At 35.7% G+C, this 23697-nt stretch overlaps 1 protein-coding gene across 5 annotated transcripts in view; it reads right to left on the bottom strand.

Moving 5' to 3' along the window:
• The window catches only part of TBC1D5 (TBC1 domain family member 5), a 315237-nt gene that overhangs the window by 123740 nt on the left and 167800 nt on the right, over nt 1-23697 (bottom strand). For all 5 annotated transcript variants that reach the window (XM_050307600.1, XM_050307606.1, XM_050307620.1 and 2 more), the window contains 8 exons: nt 20723-20831; nt 18869-18958; nt 18695-18766; nt 16321-16388; nt 10592-10694; nt 4521-4609; nt 2998-3048; nt 2840-2909 (listed from right to left, as the gene is read on the bottom strand). In XM_050307600.1, the coding sequence (XP_050163557.1) occupies nt 2840-2909; nt 2998-3048; nt 4521-4609; nt 10592-10694; nt 16321-16388; nt 18695-18766; nt 18869-18958; nt 20723-20831 (652 nt within the window). The remainder of the gene's footprint in view (nt 1-2839; nt 2910-2997; nt 3049-4520; nt 4610-10591; nt 10695-16320; nt 16389-18694; nt 18767-18868; nt 18959-20722; nt 20832-23697) is intronic.

The following is a 23697-nucleotide window of genomic DNA, read 5'->3' as shown; positions in this document are numbered from 1 at the left end:
CTGTGCCAAAACCAGAGTTATTTGTCACTTGCAGCATTTGTGCACCTTGGCATAATGCAGCACTGACACATTGCTGACTGTCAGACTGACTGACTATCAAACATAGCTAAGTGCATCCAATAGTATATGCTGGCTTGCCATTTTTAAAAATACGAGATAAGTAAATGGTATCCATCAAAATGCAGTTTATCAGCATCTCAGAAATTAACCCCATTAACAGAAATCTTCAAAGCATGACAGAATCTGTGAGGACAGCAGCTGCAACCAATAACAAAGCCCTGCCTGTCCATGCCTCCTGATTCGGTGCATTCTACCAAGAGCTCTGTGGATGACGAGAGTGCAACGATGTCATGTCTGTTGTCTCCTCTCATGCAATTTGGTGGAGAAAATGACAATACCTCTAGTCAGTTGAAACTGCTCCAAAAAATCACATAGCTGGTGTGAAGCAAACAGCCCAAACAGAAAGATGCTCAAATAAACCAATACAGCCAAGCCGCCAAAATGTTTAACTAGAAATGACTCACGATGCCTGTGCCTGAAGCACAAAAGCCAAGTGGACGTGATACCCTGCCCATACTCACTATATATTAATTTGCCACATGAGAGGAAACACCCTTTTTCTTTTTGTGAGCTTCTAAGTCTTGGAAAAAATTAGAGTGCATGTGTTTAGCCGCCTATTGTTAACACGAAATATAAATGATCAATCCCAAAAGGATGTGGTTCACAACAAAAAGATAAAAAGAGGGATGGCTCAGAATGTGTTATATCGTTTACAGGAGAGTACCAGATTCACCTCTAAAAACAGTTTAAATATGAATACCAGTGAAATGAGGCTGAAAAGAATAGGTAAGTATTAAGAACAAAGTCACGAAATCCTACCCTAAAACATTACCTACCACAACACGAACTGGAATGGCTGGTAGTCAATACTAATACAATTTATATATTCACGCATTTAGGAAACAAATGCTACAGCAGTAAAGAGAGGCTAGGACACGGAACAAGTATAAACCACGGACAGATTTCTCTCATTAACCACTAGGGAATAGAGTAGCTGGAGAAGCTCCTCTAATGGCATTTGGGTGTAATGGAACCAACTGTTAGAGGCTATAAAATGTAACATGTCTCTCAGAGCACATGCTTTCATTGCTTCCTTTGTGAAAATTCAGACTTTATTATGTAGCTAACCCTCAAAGTCATGATTGTAAAAGGCATATGTACAAGAAAGCATTATTAAAGATTATACATGTTTGCAAAGAACAAGAACAAACAACTAGATTTTAATCCATTATCTTTGCACTGTTAATTTTTTATGCCATGAAAGGACTGCAAAGGGCAATGTAAACTTTCACCTTCTACCCAAGTACTGCAAATCTGTAAGCAGACCTAGTTATTGCCTGGAATAAAATTCAGCCTCAGACTCTACCACCTCTGTCACAGAAATTGTAACAAATACATTTGAATACACTGAATTTTGAAAAGCTGTGCTCAGAGAAACGTCTCACAGCTTCACTGTTGAAATAAAAGTGACTATGTAGTAAGTTCATAAAATTTGTATCTCATATGCTTTATCCCTAGCTATTGAGAATTATATGAAAATGCAAATAGTAATTTATAAGTGTAGATAGCTTTGGCCAAGATGACAATGCTCCACAGCTACTAAGATATACACACAGATATATTTACATATTTAAAGAAAATAGATGCTTTATGTAAGTCTTGGGTGAACATCTTTTTCCTCAATAGACTGGTAAAACCACCATTCATACCAGTACTCCCTCATTACAGCTTGCAAATATAGGTTTTGGTGGACATATACAGACACCCAAACCCAACTAAGTTCCTATTAGTTTCTTGTTAACTCTAGATACCCTCCCCATGGTCTATGTAAAAAATGCCGAAAATGAATCTAATGAAACTAATTTTGGAGGCCAACTCTTTTAGGATATAATACACTGAAAGTCTTGGCAATATATGTAATACTGCTGTGTTTTGCTAGAGCCTTCTAAATATGCTCCATCACACAAATAATTTTTCAGAATTAAAAAAAGAGAGAAATGTACAGAGGGAAAGAGACAGTAAAAAAAGTATTCAAAGAAAATCTCGATTAATTGACTGAGGGAATTGTCCCTCATGCCATACATGAAAAAACAGTTTCAGGCAAGGACTAGATGGTTTCTTAAAAGTCCCCACAATGGGGAGTTCAGTAGAACTAAACTCAGAACACACCAAAAGGTTTCTTATGAAAAGGAGAAACATACTAAATACTGTGGTGTCTGTACCAATACACAAGAGATCTGAAGGCACAGGCTTTCCCTCTGTTTGAATAGTCTAAGAAGAAAAAAAGTAAGGAAGTGGAGTGATGATGTCAGGGAAAGACGCACCCTGATCTTTGATGGACAGTCTATGGTTAAAGTTTTGCTTTCACAGCAAATTGTTTACATTGTAAACAGCTGAAAAAAAAATCAAGCCTCAATATGTTAAACACTGCCTACAGGCATTTATTTAAGATGACATTTGCACAGGTTTTGGGCACACAGAAGTGCCTATGACAGGCACTCCTTCCAATGCTACAAACATCACTTATACATAGAAAAATCTGTGTTTGCACATTTGGTTTTTGGTTACCAAGTGATCTTTCAGCAGATGGGAACTCTCACCTGGAAGACTTTCCTCAAGAGCTTATGACCAAATTCTGAAGAACCTTTGTAAACTTGTTTGAGCCTGCTTTAAAACCAGATCATTTAACAGACATCTCATTAGCTTTGAATAACTTCATTCATACTAAAAATCATACTTGCTTAAAAATACAGTAAGTACATTTTAAAACAATATTTACCTTCTGACTGTCATGTTCAAAAGTTGAAAACCAATGTTCTGCAGTTTTCATAAGACGTGTGAACATTGCACTGAAAGGGAACAACCAAGAAACTCGGTGTAAAATAACGTGTTACAAACAAGAGCAAATTAAATGTAAAGAAAGTTGTTAAAACTTACTAGGCATCATGTTCCAGATATTCAGGATTCAAAAGAACTTTCATTTCCTCACTGAAAAAGGCAACAGACAACAATCCAAATGTGAATGTTTATTTTTGGTCAGCGTTCTGCATATACCATTACGTATTTATAAGCCAACTTTCATATAAAGTGCAAATGAGAAAACTAGCCTTTTTAATTAAAAAGAGCAACTCCATTGAACAAATGAAGTCTTTCCTTTTTATAAAGATCAAAAACAAATTAGCTGCCTTGTCTGTACTACAATGAAGTAACCATCTAATTATTCCAAATAACAAATTACTGAATGTCACAATGTATTATTTGAATATGCTTGATCTAGAATAATTGATTGCTGCACAATCTATCACTGTTTGTCCCAAACAAAAAAAAAATATGGTTACTGGTCAAATATGCAGTATCAAAACATTAATTTATTTTGTTTTAATAGCCTGTATTTTTATTGTACTTTAACAGCAATTAATCAGTGACAGCACCTCTTTTCCATCTACTTTGCTGCTTAGCTCTACTTTTTCAATGGGGATAGAACAGAATGCTATGCATAACACATGGTTATTTTAAGTTATTTAGCACTGAAGAGCATCTTCTAGGTAATTTCAGGATATCTAAGGACAGACATTGAATAAAAACATACACTTGTAAATAATCTTTACGCTTAACCGCCTTTGGGCAGTCATGTTGAGGGGTACTAGCAGAGGTTATATTATACAGTACATAATTACATTGATTTTTTATTCCCTGCTGGACTCCAAAAGGGAATGCAAAAAACCCAAATGAAATTTCCAAAATATCACAGGAAGAAAACCTTTTTTGTGTGTGTTATTTGTTTGTTTCTTAATAAAAACAAAAGGCTTGCATATAGGGCAAGAGAAAAGCATCCGAATTTGGTTAACAATCACATGTAATGTAATATTTCATACATATGTGTATGATCGCATTTATATTTACATACACATATTTGAATGAAATGGAAAATCAACACCTAAACTTAATGTTACTACTAAGTCAAAGAACAGTCAGACACTGCAGCTACAGCACTGCAGGTGATGAAAGTAGTATCAATCACAATAATCTGTCGACACTGATTAACTTCCCTTTTAAGATACGAGGAGCAAGAGGTGGTGGGAATGTCTGCTCTATGAGTGTAGTTCCCTACATTCTCCTCACTGCAATGACAAAAACGAAACTACTTCTGGCAATAAGAACGAGGTGAAACTGCAGGTAAGCTTTTTGATTAAGGTTCTTCCTGGGTTTCTTGTCTCCCCATTTTTTCGCCAATTAATATCTGTGAAAGGGACAATGTCTAAATTTCAGATGCTGTAGTAGGGAAGATGAAATAAGGACATTCCCATCTAAGAATGAGGATGCAATGATTTCTGATATCAATTTATGAATTATAAACAAAGAATTATGGAATGCATATTTATAAGTTATATTGCAGCCAACTAACTTATTTTTTAAGAAAGTGGGCTTTTAATACTGTACAAATAAAACATAATGCTTGCCTTGGTTGTGCAGCTTCACTGGCATGTGAAAAAGCCTGGTGGTCACAATGTAGGATAAAGACAATGGGAGCTAAAAGTTCATGCATACCCTAAACATAAAATGAAGCAAAAGTATCATTAGATTTTTCAGTCATATAATAGTTCTTAATGCATAGCATCAGGCACACAGCAATATTAGGTGAAGACTAACTAAAAGAACGAACATTTACATTCTTAACAGAATGGTTTCATAATCAATGGCTTTTATCTTAAACTCTGATTAAATCCAAGTGTTTATTCTTCTATAATATACAGAAGCAAGTTATTCTCCCTTTTTCCAGCACAACACACAACAAATCCGCAATGGTAGGCAACCCTGCACCTGGTAGTTTACTTCAAGATCTATGTTCATAAATATGAATTTTATTTATGATAATTATAATCATGATCTACAGCACAAAGATCTGCAATAGGGACAAATTACAAAATTTAAAATTATTTTTTATTTTATAATGTTCCAAAACCATAGATAAAAGTATAACAGGATGCTTCAAAGGAGACAAGGGCAGCTATTTAGGAAAGAAAATGAAACTCCCATTTCTAAGGACATGAGAATTAAAGTAAGTTTCTGGGTTTTTGTTGTTATGTCAACATTCAAAATAAAGTCAATAAGCAATGATTAAACAATACATAGGAGCCCCGGTACTGTTCCACTGCAGAGTATACTTATATATGCAATCTGTATTAAGCTACAGGAAAAATACAGAAACATGCAGGAATCAGAACATAAAAAATGGGTGGACAGTTAAGGACTTGGGTCAGCATTAGCAGCTACTTTTACCCAGAGCTCAACAGGAACAAAAGAGGAGTCAGTCTTGATTTGCCTTGATTCACCTGGGGCTTGTCAAACTGTTACCAGGAGCAGAAGCAACCGCTTCAGGAAACAAGCAATCCAGTTGGCAAGCAGCAATCCACTGACAGGTACAACTACAGCCTGCAGAATGAAACCTCATCTTCAGCAGACATTCAGCCCCTTCCCTCAGGTTACCTGCAGGGAAAAGGAGGATTTAGGGCATCACAACTGGGGAATTTGGTTACCTCAGAGGAGTTGGGATCCCAGGGGTGGACTAGAACAGCAGGTAGGAGCAACGCAAGCTACAGTCTGGGGCAGGGTTCAGCCATGCAAAAGCAGGGGGGGAGCCTTTCAGTGATGGAAGGGACATGGGATGAAGAATTGACATCTGTCTGTCTGCCTCTGGACAAAAGGATCACTCTAACGGAAGAGAACTCCTGACCTCAGCCCAAAAACACCAAATACAGCCAGGGCTTGGTGCCAAGCACCCAGGTTACTCCTGTTGGGACTGGCTCTGGCTGGAGTCCTTGCCCAGCTGTAGGAGGAAGAGCATGCTGCCAGCAGTGCTCCAGTTCAAAGGTGCAACTGCTTCGCCAAGCAAGTGGAGCCTCAGTCCCAACTCCTGGTGGGTGCTCTGGACAAGACAGGGGTTCCAGGAAGACTATCCTGTTGGCAGAAGGAGCACTGGGCCTGGTCCATCGAGCTAATCAGCATTTCAGGTTGCTGTTAGGAGTACATGATGGGACCCCTATCAGGAGCTGTTCTACTTTTATGCTTGCAGTTCCAAGCCGGGAAGACTCTGCACTTGCTTTTCCAGCCCTTCCAGTGATGGACAGATATGAGCAATGAAAGTGTTACACGCTTATGAGCTACCCTGCTGCTGTGCTGGTATATCAGCTGGTATTTCATGCAGTATTTGAGGAGTACTCAATATCATCAGTAAGTTAGATTATCAGCTTCATATCTATCAAACAGATCCACTAACTACTAAAACCCATTAACTTTTATTGGAAATAATGGGGATTTTCCTTAAGTGGTCCAAATTGACTCAAGAAGTAGATGTGGAAGCCCTCTCTAGATCATTAATTGTTTTGAGTATGCTTGGATACTTGTTAGTGATCTTTTCTGTTGGTAAGAGCAAATTCCAATACCTAGCAGTGTTGAGGAAAAAAAAAAAGAGTTTTGACAATTTCTCTGTTTGCCATCAACTGAAATCCTATGCAGTATAATTTTAATTTCTTCAGGATTGAGACGACCGCTATAGCCTCAATGGTAGGGCTGAAGTTTGGATGTTTTCTTTCTCTTTCTATTTCTGAACCTTTAGGGACCACTTTAAAAGATGAAGACTAAATAGAAATTCAGTTAGGAAAATAAAAAATAAATCCAATAGCTATTTGACTTCAGAAGCTGATGTAAAACACAACAAGTTGGTTAGATTACAAATTGACAAGGTTAGATTTCTTAAAATATTATGGTCATACCAAGGGGGAAAGGAACAGGAGAAGCAGGGAGATAGGTCCAGGGTTAAATAATATGTAAGTGGAAAAAATATTCAAACAAACTGTAAATAACCAGGGTTGTACTTTCACACGTACAGCCCTTGGTTAATTAACAGTTCCACATCTAATATTTTATTCACCCTGATTTACTAAACATGAAATTGGAGAAATGGAAATGCCAAAAACCTGACTATCTAATAAAACTACCACCTAAGCTGTAAACATATATGCTGAAGAAAAAGAAAGAGGACATAAAATAAGAATTAGTTATAAAAGATAAAAGCACATCACACATTCTTCTAACATAATAATATATCAAGTCAGTAGAATCATAATGTGGCTGCCCACATATAACAAAACCAAAACAAACAGATGATGAAATATCAGGATTTCAAAAAGATACCTCTGATCTTTCAGTTACAAGACTACTTCAAATGTTTAGAGATTTTTAGCTTGGCAAGAAAAGCTACCAGTGTAATATGCATACACATATTTTTTCAATGCTGCAGTTTACTAAAACTCTTTAGTGTTAATAAGTAAGTTGACAGAGCTCAGATAATTTTATGACACTTTCCAGCTACAACAAAGTATTGATTTCATAATACAGTCTATGGTTTAGAAAGAAAACCAGAATTATAGCATTTCTACAATGACAAGTGAATCAATGCATTTCAAAATTATATTGACTTCTCTAAGGGCAATCAAATCATGAACAAACAATAGTTAGCCTAGTGATTCAGCTTAATTTTCACTATTTATTTTCAGCGTAACTAGGATCAAAATTTTGGCACCAGTCTTGCAGATGAACTCCAGGAGTAATTTTTACATATTCTTAAGTACAATACACTATTCTCTTTAGACTCTATATTTACTGCTGCTATTTAAAAATTCAGTGATCCCAGAGAGGATTCTGTCTTTAAAATCTGTAACACAGCTTCACAACATTCTGCTCCATTTGACTAGGGAGAGAAATATCTTTTTCCTCATCAAATAAAATGCTACTTTACGCTGGCCAAAAAAACCACAAACCCTACTACAAAGACAACTTGCATGCATATATGCATATTAAACAAACATTATTGATTGCTTCTTCCAAGACTATATGCTGATGCTACGTAATTTTTTTAATAGAATGCTATAAACTCCAAATACACTTTATTTACATTTTTGTGTATGCAAACTGTCAAGGAACTATAACTTTTTCAAATATTTAGGAAGTAACAGTGGGTATGGACACATACTGACAGACAGTCATCATAAGTCTTCATTTACTGGCCAAGTTTAATAATTCTAATGGCAGTTGTAGCTTTTGTATGTAGCCATGTAAATGAGACAGAAGAATTCTCATGGACAGAGGAATTTCCCATGATGGAAACTGCATATGAAGAGAAACTCCCTACTTTGGGCTTTGTATTCAGGTCACTGTGGAGAGAGCAACTTGAAGACGATCTGTTACTGATGAATTAATGGTAACTTCCATTGTTTTCTCAAATATATGCCAGGCTTGATATAGTGGAAATTATTATGGGAAGTGGGGCTTGAGTCAGTGGTAAAAACATTAAGCCAGGAACACTGTCTAAAAGATAGGTATTTGATAAAAGATGGAAAAAACATACCCTGTCACCACAACAAACTATTTCTTATCAGCTAATTAACAGAACGAGCATTATTTAAAAAAAAAACCAAATACACAAACAAACAAAGCCACCCTTATAAATTGAGAAAAAAGCAAAGCTCCTAATAAAAGTAACACCTCCACAAAAAGAGAGGAAAACCACAATCACTTGCTATTTCATGGACTTGGCACAGCAGCACAAGACTTGTGTGATATACTTAACACACTTCAGAGAGGTTAAATCATGATCCAAAATTATTTAATTTTCTGCACTTCACCTCTCCTCTTCATCTTGTAGCAGCCCCTTCCCAGAACTACCACACTACTGACGCACACCAGTTGAAAATAGAGGTAAAGAAGTTTTCTTTGTCAACAGCCTGTAGGCTCACAAAATTGAACCTGTTCTTTTATCTGCCTATGTTCATTTAGCCCACCAAGCAGTCTTTATTAAAGCTGAGGCATCAGGCAGTCAAAGTTCATTAATACCATTTATATAATCTCTGCAGTTTCAATTAACTCAGCAAGACATTCTACTACATGATAACAGTCTCATTAATTCAATAAAATCCCATAACTATTAACAATATGGTCTATGTTAAACGGGGTGTCACCTAGTAGAAAATAATAGCTTTAACAGCTTGTGATGAAACGCAGGGCTTTTTTTTTTTTTTTGTAAATTTGATCTGGCTAAATATTCCATCCTTATATAGAAAGGTATTATTTCTTGGTAAGGAATCAAGAGGATTTTAAATATGTGCAGAGGGTAATTAAGTCCTTTTAAGTCATATCAAAGAGTAAAATAATACTTCTTGTTCAATAAATGATAGACTAAATTAGCTGGAATGTGTGCTTCCATTTTCCCATCATCAGTACTCTGACCTATATTCACTAGAAAGAGGAGGCTGAGTACTGCTGAAGTACTTTCTTCAGCAGTGCTCTTCAAAATACAGCTGATAGATCTCATTTTTGCTGTTCTCTTGCAAGACTACTCCTTGCTCACAGTGTGTCCAACACGAGAAGAGAATCAGCTGATAGATGTTTCATATGTTTGATAACTACATATTTGATTTTTGATGTAGTCTGTAAGACAGTTCTTCAGAAATAACTGTTCCTTCAACTCATGTGTCCTTTGTTTCCAAGAAACATCCCTGTTCCCTGGCTTGAGTTCAGAGTGGTCACAGACTATGCCTGCGAGCATAGATTGTCTTATAAAATTCTTCCCATTTACTTAATCTCTGTATTTTTGTCATGAACAATTTTCTGTCTACCTAAAGCTGTCTGCTGTACAGTTTATCCTTTGTCCATGCACACAGAGTATCCCTTGGTTTGTCAGTCTCTACTCAGCCTACAGATAACTGTGTAAAGAAATAAATACAAATACACTTTAGTTGATACCGTGCATATCGGTCTTGCTACAGGAATTTAGCATCAAGGTAATACTTCTTTCAAACCCATCAGAAAAACGTTACATTAATTTAGGCTGCATCCCATGTGGATGCACAGTTAGTGCAACTTTAAAGGTTTCTTTACCATTTTATCAAAATTCGTTTGAGCAGACTCTGCTTCAGGTAACACTGTGAAAGTGTTAGTTTGTAGCAGCCTTATCCTTCAGTCAAAGGGATTTTGTCAGCTGCATTGTATTTGGATGCTACAGGGTTAGACGATGTATTCACTAAAACAGTGCATGGCTTTAGCTCTTTGAGGAAGAACTTAAAATATTACATAAAACTTAAAATAGTGAACTTTGACTAAATTTCAGAAGTCACTCTGCTTTTTGTTTATTCAGTACCATTTTTAATCCTGCTGTATACTTTCTTTCTTTACCTAGGCAGAGAAAGCCTTTGGTTTTTTCTTTCTTAACCAAGACTGAAGAAAAAGATGTTTGTAAAGAAATATGAAGTTAGAAAACTTAGCAAGCTTGAAGAAAACAATTTGAGCTACTGTGTTATGAGGAAAAAGCATATGTTATTCAATGAGCTTACTTTTCTTACTATCCAGCTGACAAGCAGCTCTTTGATTACTTCAGCATTATGATACAACTTCAGATACAACACAGCTACATTATTGTCAAACCATATAGAAAATGTTGAGTCAATGAATGCCACCTGTACAGTATTTTCATTACCTGTTTATAAAGCAACTGCTCATTTTCTCTGGCGTAGCAGAACAGAACATCTGTAAGAATTTTCCTTACATTCTCTTGCTGGAAATACTGCATTTCAGGAAAGCTGAAAATGAAGCAATACAGTGAAAGTAAACAACAGAGTCCACAGAATGTCAGTTGCTGGTCTTCTAGAAAAGGTTTTTTATCTAAGAGCATCTCCCTTGTCTGCTTTCCCACCGCTCTGTGAATTGTGGATGCTGCTAGAGTAAAATACTTCTAAAGAATTGCTACAATTTTTTTGCAACCAAAATTATGAACCATGTTCTTTCATATACATCAGTCTGCCACACAGGTATGATGGTAACACCAGTTATATTTAAATAACTAAACCCTTTTAATATTATGATAGCTAGAGATCTGCAAGAATGAAATACAATGGGAGAAACAGAAAAATGGAAGACAGTATGTCAAAAGAAGGATTTACACAAAGGTTCAACATTTCATGAATATTTGAAAAATATTTGGAAAATATTATCATCTAATGACATGATTATTCAAATATCTCATAACTGACATGAAAACCAGTATCCTAGACTCTCATAACTCTTACTGGTATCTGTTGTGATACAATACAATTAGGTATTTCACTGTCTTTAACAACCATTGCAAATAAGCTTTATAATTATGAAATAATTTGATTCTCTGGCAGGGTAAATATACTAAGTGGAATAGAATGAAGTGGATCTTGTGTGAGAATAAGAAAAAAAGCTTCTGTAAAAATCCTGTTACGTGAATATAATCTAAGAAAATGTAAATATTTCTAGTTTGTGACTACTCTGGAACAACTCTCACCTGTGTATCCTGCTCCTCAACTGCTGGAGGTAGGAAATAAAGTGGTTATCAGGACATTCTTAAAACTAGAACAAGTGCACAAACAAAGGTCTTTTCCTGTTTACTGGAGAAGTAACCAGGCAAAAAATGTTCCATAAGCAACCACCTCAAACCACATTACTCTGCAGCTATACAGAGAAATAACAAATAAAGCCAAAAAATCTAGAAAGGTAAAATACTAAAAAGAAAGGAAAAGGTAAAGATTTTTCTTAGTCTTTCTGGACAAAGAAAACCAGAAGAATACTAAAAAATACAACAGTGGTAGGCCTCAGGTTAGACAGCTGAAATAAAGGTTTTGGTATTGTCAGTTTTAAAAATAAATCACACGGATTGAAGATAAGGTTTCCTGAAGCCAGTTTTGTTTTTCCTGTTTCCCAGGTCTGAGCTACAGAGCTACACTTTAGACCAGTTGTATTAAGGCTCTTGTAAAGCCTGTCACAGAGAATAACATAGAAATAATAACATAGAAAATGATAATATATTACTTCAGATAAGACTATTAGTGTTGATAATTACTGTGGTCATCTCACAAAGGTGATGACAAGTAAGCACAAAACCAGAACTAATTAAGGCCAGAAAGGTACTTTGAAATCCTTGGATGAAGGACTTGAACCAAGAGCCAAGGCAGAGAAGACACCGAAACTTAAACATAGCGATGCTGAAATCCTGAGAGAGGCACTGGGATGAGAGGTGTAACGTTTTCCTGGCACCTGGTGGAGCTAATAGTAGACCAACATTTGGAAACTTGTATGCACTTGTAGTAATCACATTACTGTAAAGGAAGGACACAGCTGAGACCAAAAGTGCATTACAGCAGATGGCAATCGACATAATTTAGGGGTTTGAAGAGATTATTTCTGAAGGACTGTTATTCAGGCCTGCCCTATAAAGTTTAGGAAAAGAAGACTAACAAAGAAAACTCAAAAATACACAGAGATATCTGTGAGGATCTAGTAATACCAGAGATTGTGACAGAAAGGATAATAACGAACTCAGAAATAAGCTGGTTGAAGTATTAATTATAGTAAATGTAAATAGAAGAGATCATGAGGGAACTATCAGTTCAGGATGGATTTTTATGGAGAATGTCATTTTATGATTAAAGCTCTGTCTTAGGAAATACAGTATCCTCAAATCAGCAAGGTAAGAATGCTTTTCATGAACACGAGAATATTAAAGTTAATTACATTTCTGAGAAAGACTGTATAAGGACATGGGAAATTTGCTAGACTGTTTTACCACAACTGCTACAATCACACAATAGCGCATTCAAGTCTCTGCTTTCTGAAAGTGAAGACCAGGGTGAGTTAGTTACAATTTTTTAATACATTTCTTTAGCTAATTTAGGGGCCCCCACACCAGAGGCAGCCAGAGTTTGACACAGAAGAAACTCAGGCTGGCAAACAAATAACAGGATGCACAAAAATACTCTATGAAACAAATCTGGTGGCAGACAGAAATGAGGCTCTAAACCACTGCCACAGAGTGACCACACTTCTTCATGAACAGATTCAATCCCCTGGCATTCCCCAACCTTCTTACTCAGGTGGAAGGGGGAAAGCGACTAACCGGAAAAAAGGGAAGATATTCTTCCAACTGCAAAGATTGGTAAAGAATAACAATAGCTGCCCCCTCGGTTGCTCACCTTGGTTTTTCTTTTTTGTTTTGTTTTTTTTTTTAAGGAATAAATCAATGTATAAAGGAAGCTTTCACCCTTCTAGCAGTTGGACCTCTTACTGGATTTTGCCTCCTATGTTCATAACCAATGGACCGCTGTTTCTTCCTATCTCTTCCATATACTTAGGAAGGATGTAGCTGACTAATGGCTTCTCCACTACCTTTTTATGTTGGAATTTTTTTTTAATTATTTTTTTTATTTAGGAAATGGAGAGTTCTGAGCATCAGCACCTCTGCCACAACTCATCTTCACACAGCTTGCATTGTCCTAAACTGTGATTGTTACTCCTGAAGCAGAAACTAAGTAGATCAATATGTAAAAATACTAGTACAAAAGAGAAGAAATCCACTTGATTAGTTTACTGGGAATGCCCCCCTAAGCATTTTGGTTTCTTAGCATACTGGAAAGACGGTAATGAAATCTAGCCATTTACAATCCCATGCACGCAATGCGATGCCAAAAAGTAAACTGGTATTTTGATTTGAGCTAAATATCCTTGTATCTGCCAATCTGATGATTTCCATTTCTGTTGAATATTTTTTTTAAAATTCTTTTTTATCACTTCCCTTCTTAATCATCACGAAATAAATCAGCATTGTTCTTTGGTACATCTTTTCAATGACTGTAATTAATCATTGCATTCTTTAGTCTCTTATGAGTTACTATGGTGCCATTTCATACACACCTTTCTTTCTTAGTGGAATAACAGAATGCAGTATTATAGTCATAACTTGGTTGGTATTGGTCCGTTGGTACAATCTACATTGAAAGTAAGGGTTTTTTGCCTTACAGTAAACTTCCCTTACCCTCCTTCACACCCTCATTTTCAGAAGCGTCTCACTTAAGACAGAAAGGGTGTTTGGTTCCAAATCAGAAGTATACATTTCTAGACAGCTGAAGGAAAAACCATTCTGAACCTCTCAACAACTGTAAAAAAATAAGTCAGGAATTAAATCAGCCAATTATTTAGAAACATTGATCACTAATGAGTTAGGGCTAACTTAACAATATCCTCCCCTCCCTTCCTTGTAAATATTGGACATTATTATTATGCAACAGGAAAAAATTTGTATGTAGACATTATAGACTGCATTTCTCTCACCTGACTTTAGGACACTACAGTTTTTTAGGCACCAGTGAACTAGAAGCCTTTTGTAGTTATTGAAGAAAAACATACTACTCTACAATGTGACTTATCAGACTAGACTTTTACTTTAGTAAGAGATGATTTGTGTACTAGAATTCTCTGGGTATTTCTCTATAATTTCTCTAGAATTCTCTGGGTATTTCTCTCTGGGTAATTCTCTACAGCATGACTAGCCCAGCTGTGAGTATGAGGGTTTTACAGATTTTATTGTTACGTGAGATAAGGATTCTGAAAACGCATAGGAACACACATGCACACTTATCACACTTCCTTTCAGATATCAAAATCCTGAAATTTAAACTAATTTAAACCAATACCAATTTTAACAGTGTAATTTTAGCCACTCTTCCTGTCTAATGTTACTTTAGGGAATTTGAACAAAAACATTACAGAGCAAATTTTTTACTGCTTTGATAGCTGGGACTCTAGTTTGCTACTCTCTGTGCAGTTAGAACCACTCTCTACAGCATTATTTACTTGATGCTGTTGGATGATGGAGGACTGAACTAGATGACAAAAAATATAAAAATATTAATCAAATTCAAACTCCAGAAATTGATTTAAAGAACGGAAATGAAAAGTGAGGGTACTTACATTCCATAACCAAGGAATGTAGAACTTACTGCTTCTTACACTACTTTTAGTTTACAAACAGATATATATGTATAAGTAAAATGCACACCTTGTTTTATGATTAGGCAAACAACAAGTGTACATATAAATGCATGTAGTTTATCAAATAAATTCATGTCACTGAGAAATTCTGCTTCTTCATTGCTTGACTCATTTTACTATTGATTGCACGATGTATATTGCTATTGTTTCAAGTGGACATTATTTCGTATAAATACATAAATGGAAGTTTCTTTAGTCACTATTACTAATATTAGTGAATGCTGCTCTGCCTAGTGCTCTGCCATTTGCCACAGTGAGAGCTCTGACGTTGTGTGTGTGTATATATGTATTTTTAAATAATAGTCTTACATCTACCATAACCTCTACACAACTTTTCATTCTCCAATTATAGTTTAGATATGTATATATTTTAATCTTAGAACATCCTGAACTGTTTCCTTTAACAAACAAAAAATACCATCTGTTGTGAGAATGCACAAGAAAGTATACTCAGATTTTAATTATACATCTCATGGCAAAATGCATTCAAGAATGGGCCTAGGGACGGACATATAAAATATTCCAAAACCAGACAGCAATGATTTCTTCTGCATGACTTGGTTTCTGTAAATGAAAACGTGTGAGCTTGGGATTTGTAAAATCTATGACTATCACCACTTTTTTTCAAGTTATAAGGAAAAGTATTTGCCATACAGTAAAATTTCACGTAGTAGCAAATCAGTAATTGAATTTAATTATGTTTACATATCACTCAGTGCTTCCACTCTGAAAAGAAATATTTTCAGGAACTGAGTGTTCTAACTCAAAGAACTTCCTAAACAGGAATGACCTAAGGGCCAAGAAGATGAAAAAATAATCACAGTAATATTAGGACAACTTTTAAAAGGCATATGTGACAAATAACACTAGAAAAGTGATAAATAAAAATAGAACTACTCAACTTCTGTAGATAAGTGACATTTCCCTTACTAATTACAAACTGCTTTTTTATTATTGATTGAATTAAGTGTTGTGAATTAAGAAAGTAATCTGTTCAATCTTTTATTATGATTATAATTTAGTTGAAAGACCTTTCGGTTTCTCTTACCTTCTCTTTGCTTCATACAGAAAACTACTTTATATTTCACACTGTAGTACATCTCCTAATATCTTAATTTAGAAGAGCTTTTCTTCAATGATACCAATAAATCTCCAGGATTTAATGTTCAACTAGATTTTCTCATTTTTCACTCCATGAAAGCTGTATTTTTATACATTTAATGTATGTTTCCACACATTCATGTTCAACAAACCTGACATTTACAGTAACCAAAGTCAGGAAAACACTGTATAACATATATCACATAAAGATGTAGAATATAAATTTATATAAAGAAATTTCTTTAAAGATCTACATACGTTCTTGTCACATCTTGCTCAATCATTGCTCGAAGCTCTTTATCCTGGAAAAATTTATTCCAAAGACTCTGAAATAAGGAAAAATAATTGTATGAAACCTGATACTTAAGGCTTATAAACGACATCAGCAAAGTACTGTACAAATATTAACTAATTAATCCTCAACATTCCTGGTAGATAGATGTATCAATATTATTACGGGTGATAAAAAATGGTGGTGACCAGCATAGCATATCTGAGAAAGTCAATTTAGATCAGAGATAAAAACATTTAAGTTCCTGGATCCTTGCTCTAGGCTCCTTCCATTCGCTCACTGGCTGTAGGTTTTTGAGCCACTTATATGGGGGCCTATGAAGAATATTTAAAAAGGCAGAGTAAACTCAAACTTACCAAGTAAACCAGCAACTCAACTGAAAAAAATCAGTTTTTCACTCCAAGAAAAAGGTCCATAACACCATTTCTCCTATAACTGTATGAACTTTATTGGAAGCTGCTGTTAATATCCATAATAAGATATTATTTGGAAGTAAGCTAGTTTGTTTTAGTGGAGGCAAAATCAAATAAGGAATGTATGATGATCAAATATGTACTATGAAAACGACATCCTTATAATACACAGTGAAGATCAAGCTTGGGCATTCTAAAAAAGTTCTGACAGGGAAAATCACAGTGTTTAAAGCCCACTGCAGTATAAAAAATATTAAATAAAGGAATGCAAAGGAGGTTTAGCCTCTTCTGTATCTTTCTGTGACCGTTTTCATCCTCTTTCTTTCAATTCCATGTTCTGTTTAGAAATATGTTGCAAAAGCTAACCTGAAAGAAGTCAGGAAATGCTGCTAATTGAATGGTCCACTAAGACTATTGCAAAAGTATTCTCTACTGTAAAGGGATGGTAGCTTGGCCATATGGATCAAAATACAGAAGGAGCAAAATTTATACTGGTCTTCATGCAGGTTAGGTTAGTTTTCAGATAGCATCAGCACCAGTGAATGAAATACTGTACAAAGGGAGTGTCTACAATACTTCCACAATTTTTTGCTTCCCTGTAAACAATTCTTTGGCATGGTGGCTTATGATTCAGAGAAAGCAAAGAGAAAGTAAATTAACATTAGTAAATTAATATTACGAGAGGAAGGTAAAATAACAGAAAGGAAAATGTTAATTATCTTCTATATTTCTGTTTCAACTAGGAAAAACACTGCAAAATCACAGTGTCTTAGATAAAGTGAGTATCTTTTTAACTCACAACTCTTTTCATGCAGCTAGATCACATTTGAAACTCCCCTGTCCCTGCTCCCACCCTGGTCCTTTGGAGCGAAGGATGAAGGAAACAGAAGCTGCCTTGCGAAGAGGAAGGGAAACGTTGAATACACTGAATGGGTATAACATCAAGTCATGGCAGAGGCTCAAAGGCACTTTGTTCTTCATTCCTGTGTCTGATTTGGCCTGTGGCTTTGTTTCACAGATTAAACCCCTGCCACATACTCTGACATGTTAAGCTTTGTCTTCTATCTCCTAAAGACACCACAGGCAGAAAGAAGATTGTGCTAATGTGTATAATCACAAACTACAGCAGAAACACTTTAAATCTTCTACATTTGACACAACTTTCTGTCCAGCTGGATGCAAGAATAGTTTGATGACGTGCACAGTCACACCAGCTGCAGAGCTTTCTCCTTCTAAATTAAATAAGCAGCACAGTACCACACTACAAACAAAAGTATGGGCTTCCATTCATGGACAAAACAGGAGTATCACTAAAGATATCTGACAGTCTTTTCAGGTGTAAATCTCCTAAATGCAGACTCTTAAATGCAGCCTCATGGTATTAAGTTATTTTAAAAAATTGATAAAAAAGAATTTCGATGGTAACAGAAAAGCTTACAGATATGTGCTAAAAACTACTTGAAAAACTTTTCAGGTATAACAAAAAGCAGTAAAAAACCTCCAAGGATGAACAGTCTTCCAGAGGAGGGTAGTTTGCTATTTGCTGTTAAGAGCATTCACTTCACATTGACTGTTTAAACTCTCCTCAAAACAGAGCCATTTTATGTATAAAATGAAAACACACAGTGATAAAAAGCACATCAGGTAAAGAAAGGATTTGCTGTGAAACTGTACTTATAGTCCAACACTGATTTTTTGTTTATCACAGTCTTCCCTGCGATAAGCCCTGAAAAATCAGAATAGCAACATAGAAATGTGCATTTCTAGTTGTTCAGCAGAACCTGTGAACCAATTGTTAACACAAGCCAGTCTGGAAATTTAGGAGGGAAATTTTAGCACCTGCCATTTTGCAAGAACTCCCTTGTGTCAGTATGAAGATGATGAGAATTTTAGTAGCATGTGTTGATAGAACCAAGGGTCAACCTACCCCCTCGTCCTGAGAGAGTGGGTTGTTGATTATCAGATCCTGCTGTCCTGCTTTCCGAGGGTTGGTAATGTGCTAGGTAAAAACAGAAAAAAAAAAAATCAGATCTTCTTCTGTTATACTATAAGTATTAATATCTATGTCAAAGTAGAAGAACAGAGTTTTGTACCAACTTACAATTTCTTTGATCTTATTGTAAGAAGTTCTTAAGTCTGAAGTAGTTTTAATCCATTGACTTCTATCTTGGGGTAGAACCTCTAGAAATAACTATCAGCAAAACAAAATAAATTCATTAAATTTCATCAATTTTACATAGCTTTTCATATAAATACTATCAGATAGCACAAACCATCTCATAAGGAAAGAGAAAGCAAAGACCTATAAAATACTACTGATTCTAGTACTTTCCCATTCACAAATAAGTAGCTAGAAACAATAGCAGTTCTACAGTGTGAAATAAATGCATTAAATTTGACTGAAGCCACAAACTCCAGCTTTGTAAACTGTTGTAATTTCAGTAAAGTTGACTGAGACTTCCAAAGCAGACACAAAATGGAAAGAGGTGAAAATAAAGATAGAACACTTGAAGCTATTTACGTAACACTGATGATCTAATGCAAGGTGCTTAAAACCAAACATGAATGTGGAGCAGAAACCAAGCACTGAGATACACCCTACCTAAGAAAAGAAACATGCTCCAGAATTCTGCAAGACAGTTAGGAGAGTCAACTTTGCATCCTTGAGCATGCATACATCTCAGATCTTTCACATGTCTCTTTAAAAAGGGTTAGAAAGAAACACCCATTGGAAAATACTATATAATTGCATATGAAACAAGGAAAAACCCCAGTATTTTCTTGCTTTTTAAATGTTTTTATTTGCACACTGTAAGGTGCTAAGAGACAGTAAATACTGGCAAACAAAAAATTCCTACATTACTATAAAAAACCCTTAAAATTTCAGAACTTAACAAAAATATAGATAATATTTTTAAAACAGAGCTCTAACCAATATTGGGCCATGTAAGTAAACGTGCCTTACGTCTAAAAAAAATTCTTGATTTAATTAGCTGACAGTGAAGGACTTGATGCTTTTGTTAGTTCAGAGTTTTGAGTTATGACCTCCTAATTTAGAGGCTCAAAAAGAAGCAAACTGGTAAAACAATGTTTGTGGCATATATTCATCTGGCTTCCCGAATAAAGTATTTTCATTAATTTGAAATTAGTTCAATGCTACATACATTTCAAATTTCAATTTCCCACTTTCTTTCATTCATATACAAAGAGTATCTTAAATTTCTTTTTTATAGGTCAGTGTGCCAAAGTGATGCTTGAGAAACTCCAAGTGAGGTAATTTAAATGTTCAGAGTTTACAGACAGCAACTCTACCAGGGAAAATGTTCTCTACTATCATAATTAGTGCACAACAGAAGACCTGATGACAGTGCAACAAAATTTGTTTGGACTTTATATAGCATTTCAGTATTAGTTTGCTTTCCTTCTTTCTTCCTTCCCCTGTAACTTTAAAAAATACAGTAAGAGACCCTCTAAGACCTCTTGTGTTTCTAGAAGACCTGGTTTCCCTCTCCATCCAGACCAATCCAAGAGGGATTGGTCTTAATTTTCTCATTTCACTGGGAAAACCTGCTAGCAAAACCATCAGACTGATTTTAAAGCAGTCCCAAATTTGACAAAAAAGTAATTTTTTAGGCAAACTTCCTTTCTATTTCCACGCATGACTTCATTGCACAGATACTGAGGACAAATGGTTGCGTAGCACTGAATTCTAAACATACCACCAGCACAAAGATGTTCTTCCCTAGGAATCATTTCCTATCACCTGCAATTCAGCTTTAAAGCAACTTGATGCGGTTAGCAAATGTCCTATGAATTATAAAAATGAGTAGGAAAACATTGGGATGAAGTCTCTTGGAAAATTCATGATTCTTTGCATCAATAATCTTCCAGCACATCAGGTAATGTGTTGATATATTGCAACCACAAACTGTAAATAAATATTTTCTCTTCTTACCTTCCAGCAAACACTACGGAACCTGCTGCTTCTCAGCTGCCCATTAATCCCCTTCAGCCGTATAGTTGCCAAGTAATTGTTGTTTACAAATAGTTCTTCCCATTCTTTACTGCAAAAGCAAAAGGAATGAACATTTAAACAACAAAAAAAGCCTCAGTTGATTTAAGGACTATATGACACTACACAATTTAGGATAAGCAGAGGAAAGGAACTTTTTTTTAATGTATATATTTAGTTGTGTACCACTTCTAAACGCATGGCTGTTTTTTTGGACACATTTCTTCTTTGGATTTAATGAATATGTAGATCGCTATAATTATGCCAGCTACTGAAATTCATAATGTCTATGGAGGCTATTCCATTTCCTCTAAAATGTTGGTACTGCAGTTCAGTGAATAAACAAGAAAAATGAATATTAATATAAGCACATTCATGTTTCAGCTGTAGACAAAGAAGTACCTATTCCAAAAATATGCAACAGAAAAGTATACTGTTGACTGTATTAGCTCTTCACATGACGTATTTGCTTAAATGAACCTTCTTTTCTTCTTAATGTCAAGCTGGGCAGTTAAGCATCATAGAAGATGACTTTCTTTAACATTTAGTGCTATTTACTATTGAAATCACTCCTACTTCTTTCTACATGATCAGTTTTAAAATTTTAACAGGTGCTAGCAAATTTAAAAAAAACATCAAAAAATTAAAAAGCCTCACTGTATAAACTGTTAAAGGCAAGCTTGAGTACCTTGCAGTACCTATGGCTGACTAGATAAACAACCTAAATATGCCTCCCAGGCATGCAGGCACCAGGGGCCTAACACCTGTGCCTCATTAATATACAAGTAAATCTGCTCTACTGGGAAACAATTGGAAATTAATTGTCCCAAACCATCTACTGAGTTTGAATAAAAGAATTAAACCTATATTTCCTGCACCTTCTACTGAAATGAATCTCAAGAACAGTATAAGCCATCTAATAGTCTTAGTAGCCCAAGACTTGCTCACAGACTTTCTGCAACCACTCCAAAACCCAAAGGGCAATTTCAAGGTAAAGAGCTGGGTTATGTGCAAGGAAATGTGTTTCAGATTTATTTTCAATGCATGTCCTTAAGGTGAACATCTCCTTCTCTCCCTGTCGCATGGGAGACTATTACCTCTCCCTGGGAAAGGAGTAATGAAACCAGGAAGAGGGAAACTACTATTATGACTCCAGGCTAAGATCTCATCAGATTTCCTTCACTAAGGAGGGTCACAGAGTGGGTTACACCAAGTACCAGCAAACTTTGGTTTTGTTAATTGCCCATAATATATGCAAGCTGAAGTTAGATAGTTTTCAGTCTTTTAAGTGGAATTGTGAGAGTGAGGTTTTTAAAGTGTAATTATAAGATAGAGTTGGTGAGAACTGTTAAAGAATGGACTTGGCTAGCCAGGAAACAATCACGTTTCTCTGTGACAGGAGCAACCTCACAATCCATGCTGAGACCAGAAGTGTTGGGTTTGTGAACGTACCACATTTCGGCTAGGAGTATTTTCTAAAAAAAAAAAAAAAAAAAAAAAAAAAAAGAAGAAAAAAAAAAGTGTGTTTACTTCTGGATCTTGATTATTAATTACTTTGAATAGCGAGGGTAAAGATGACTAAAGCAATGTTAGCCTGCAGGGCTTGGGGCTGCCTTTAGCTTCTCCCAAATGCCAGTATTCCCAAATGACCAAAAGAACAGCAAGTCATTCCAACGGTGCAGGGCAGCTTCCTTCATTTGCCACATCTCCCGTTCTCCAAGTCAGAAAGACTATCTGGTAATTTTTGTCTCCCTGTCTCCCACACATCCTCATCTTCTACAGGGAGCTGCTTGTGATTGTTTACCATGATTCTGTCTCCTTTAAATACAACGTATGGTATATAGCAGACACAGCTTGAGAAAAATCTGGGCCTTTCTTTCACAGTCATTTATACTTCAGTAACTGCAGTATATTATGCCTATCTAAATAACCCTCCTGTTTCTATCACATATAATATTCTTCATTTGCCACTGTAAATTTTGTACCATCACTGGCCGTTACAACTACTGCCAAACTGCCTCCCTAAGGCAGAGATGTTTCAAGAGTGACACGTTCCCCTGAGCACACAACAGGTCAGACTCTGGAGCCGTTCACATTGTTCTGCAAGTGGATGACATTCCCACAATGTCTTTGAAAATGCCGGTGTGTCAGCTGAATTAGCAAAAGGTTTCAACCAGTGTGACTGTGAAGAGAAAGAGCGGAGAGGAAAGAAACTCTTCAGGTTATTTTTCTCACCAACTGCTGGAAGTGATTGCTACACAGTAAGAAAGTAATTTCAACACTTCTGAAATTGTATTAGTGCAGATATTACGCCTTTTTTTTTTTTTTTTAAACTTATAATGCAATTCCAAACATGTTTTGAACCAAATTACATTTAAAACAGCCAAAAGAAATTTGGCAAGATCATATCTCCTCTGCAATCCCCCTTGGCTGTTGGGATCACTAAAAAAAAGTTATAAGCAACTGAAAAAAAAATTACTTGGAAGCTGGAATCTACTTCAGTTTTAGCAGAGCTGAATGATACTTAAAATCCTTTCTGAACAGCATTCACTAATTCATTTCTCAAATATTCTGAATGAAGGCTAATAAAATAAGCTTTACAATTCTTGAGAATGTTTTAATAGTGGTAACACTGTGTAATATCAACAAGCAATCAATTCTAAAAAGATAATATTTAAAATTATATAGCTCTACTATGTAAAATAATATGTAAGAGCCTTGTTAATCCAGGATTGCAGAAAACCCATTGGTCAAAGTGAAATGAGCAATGAAGCTTGGAACTCGAATCTGCCACACCCCATTTGCTTCACTGAAGTGAAAGACTTCAAGAGCCAATTGGAACCACCTAAACTATGAATAAGCACATGCAATTGTTTTTAATCAAGCTAGAAAATGAAATGCATAATCAGGTGTTAATA

Source organism: Myiozetetes cayanensis, unplaced genomic scaffold, assembly GCF_022539395.1.
Source record: "Myiozetetes cayanensis isolate MyiCay16 unplaced genomic scaffold, myiCay2020 scf1, whole genome shotgun sequence".
Taxonomy (NCBI): Eukaryota; Metazoa; Chordata; class Aves; order Passeriformes; family Tyrannidae; genus Myiozetetes; species Myiozetetes cayanensis.
The sequence above is the reverse complement of the archived record's forward strand: the minus strand, read 5'-3'. Positions and strand labels throughout refer to the sequence as shown.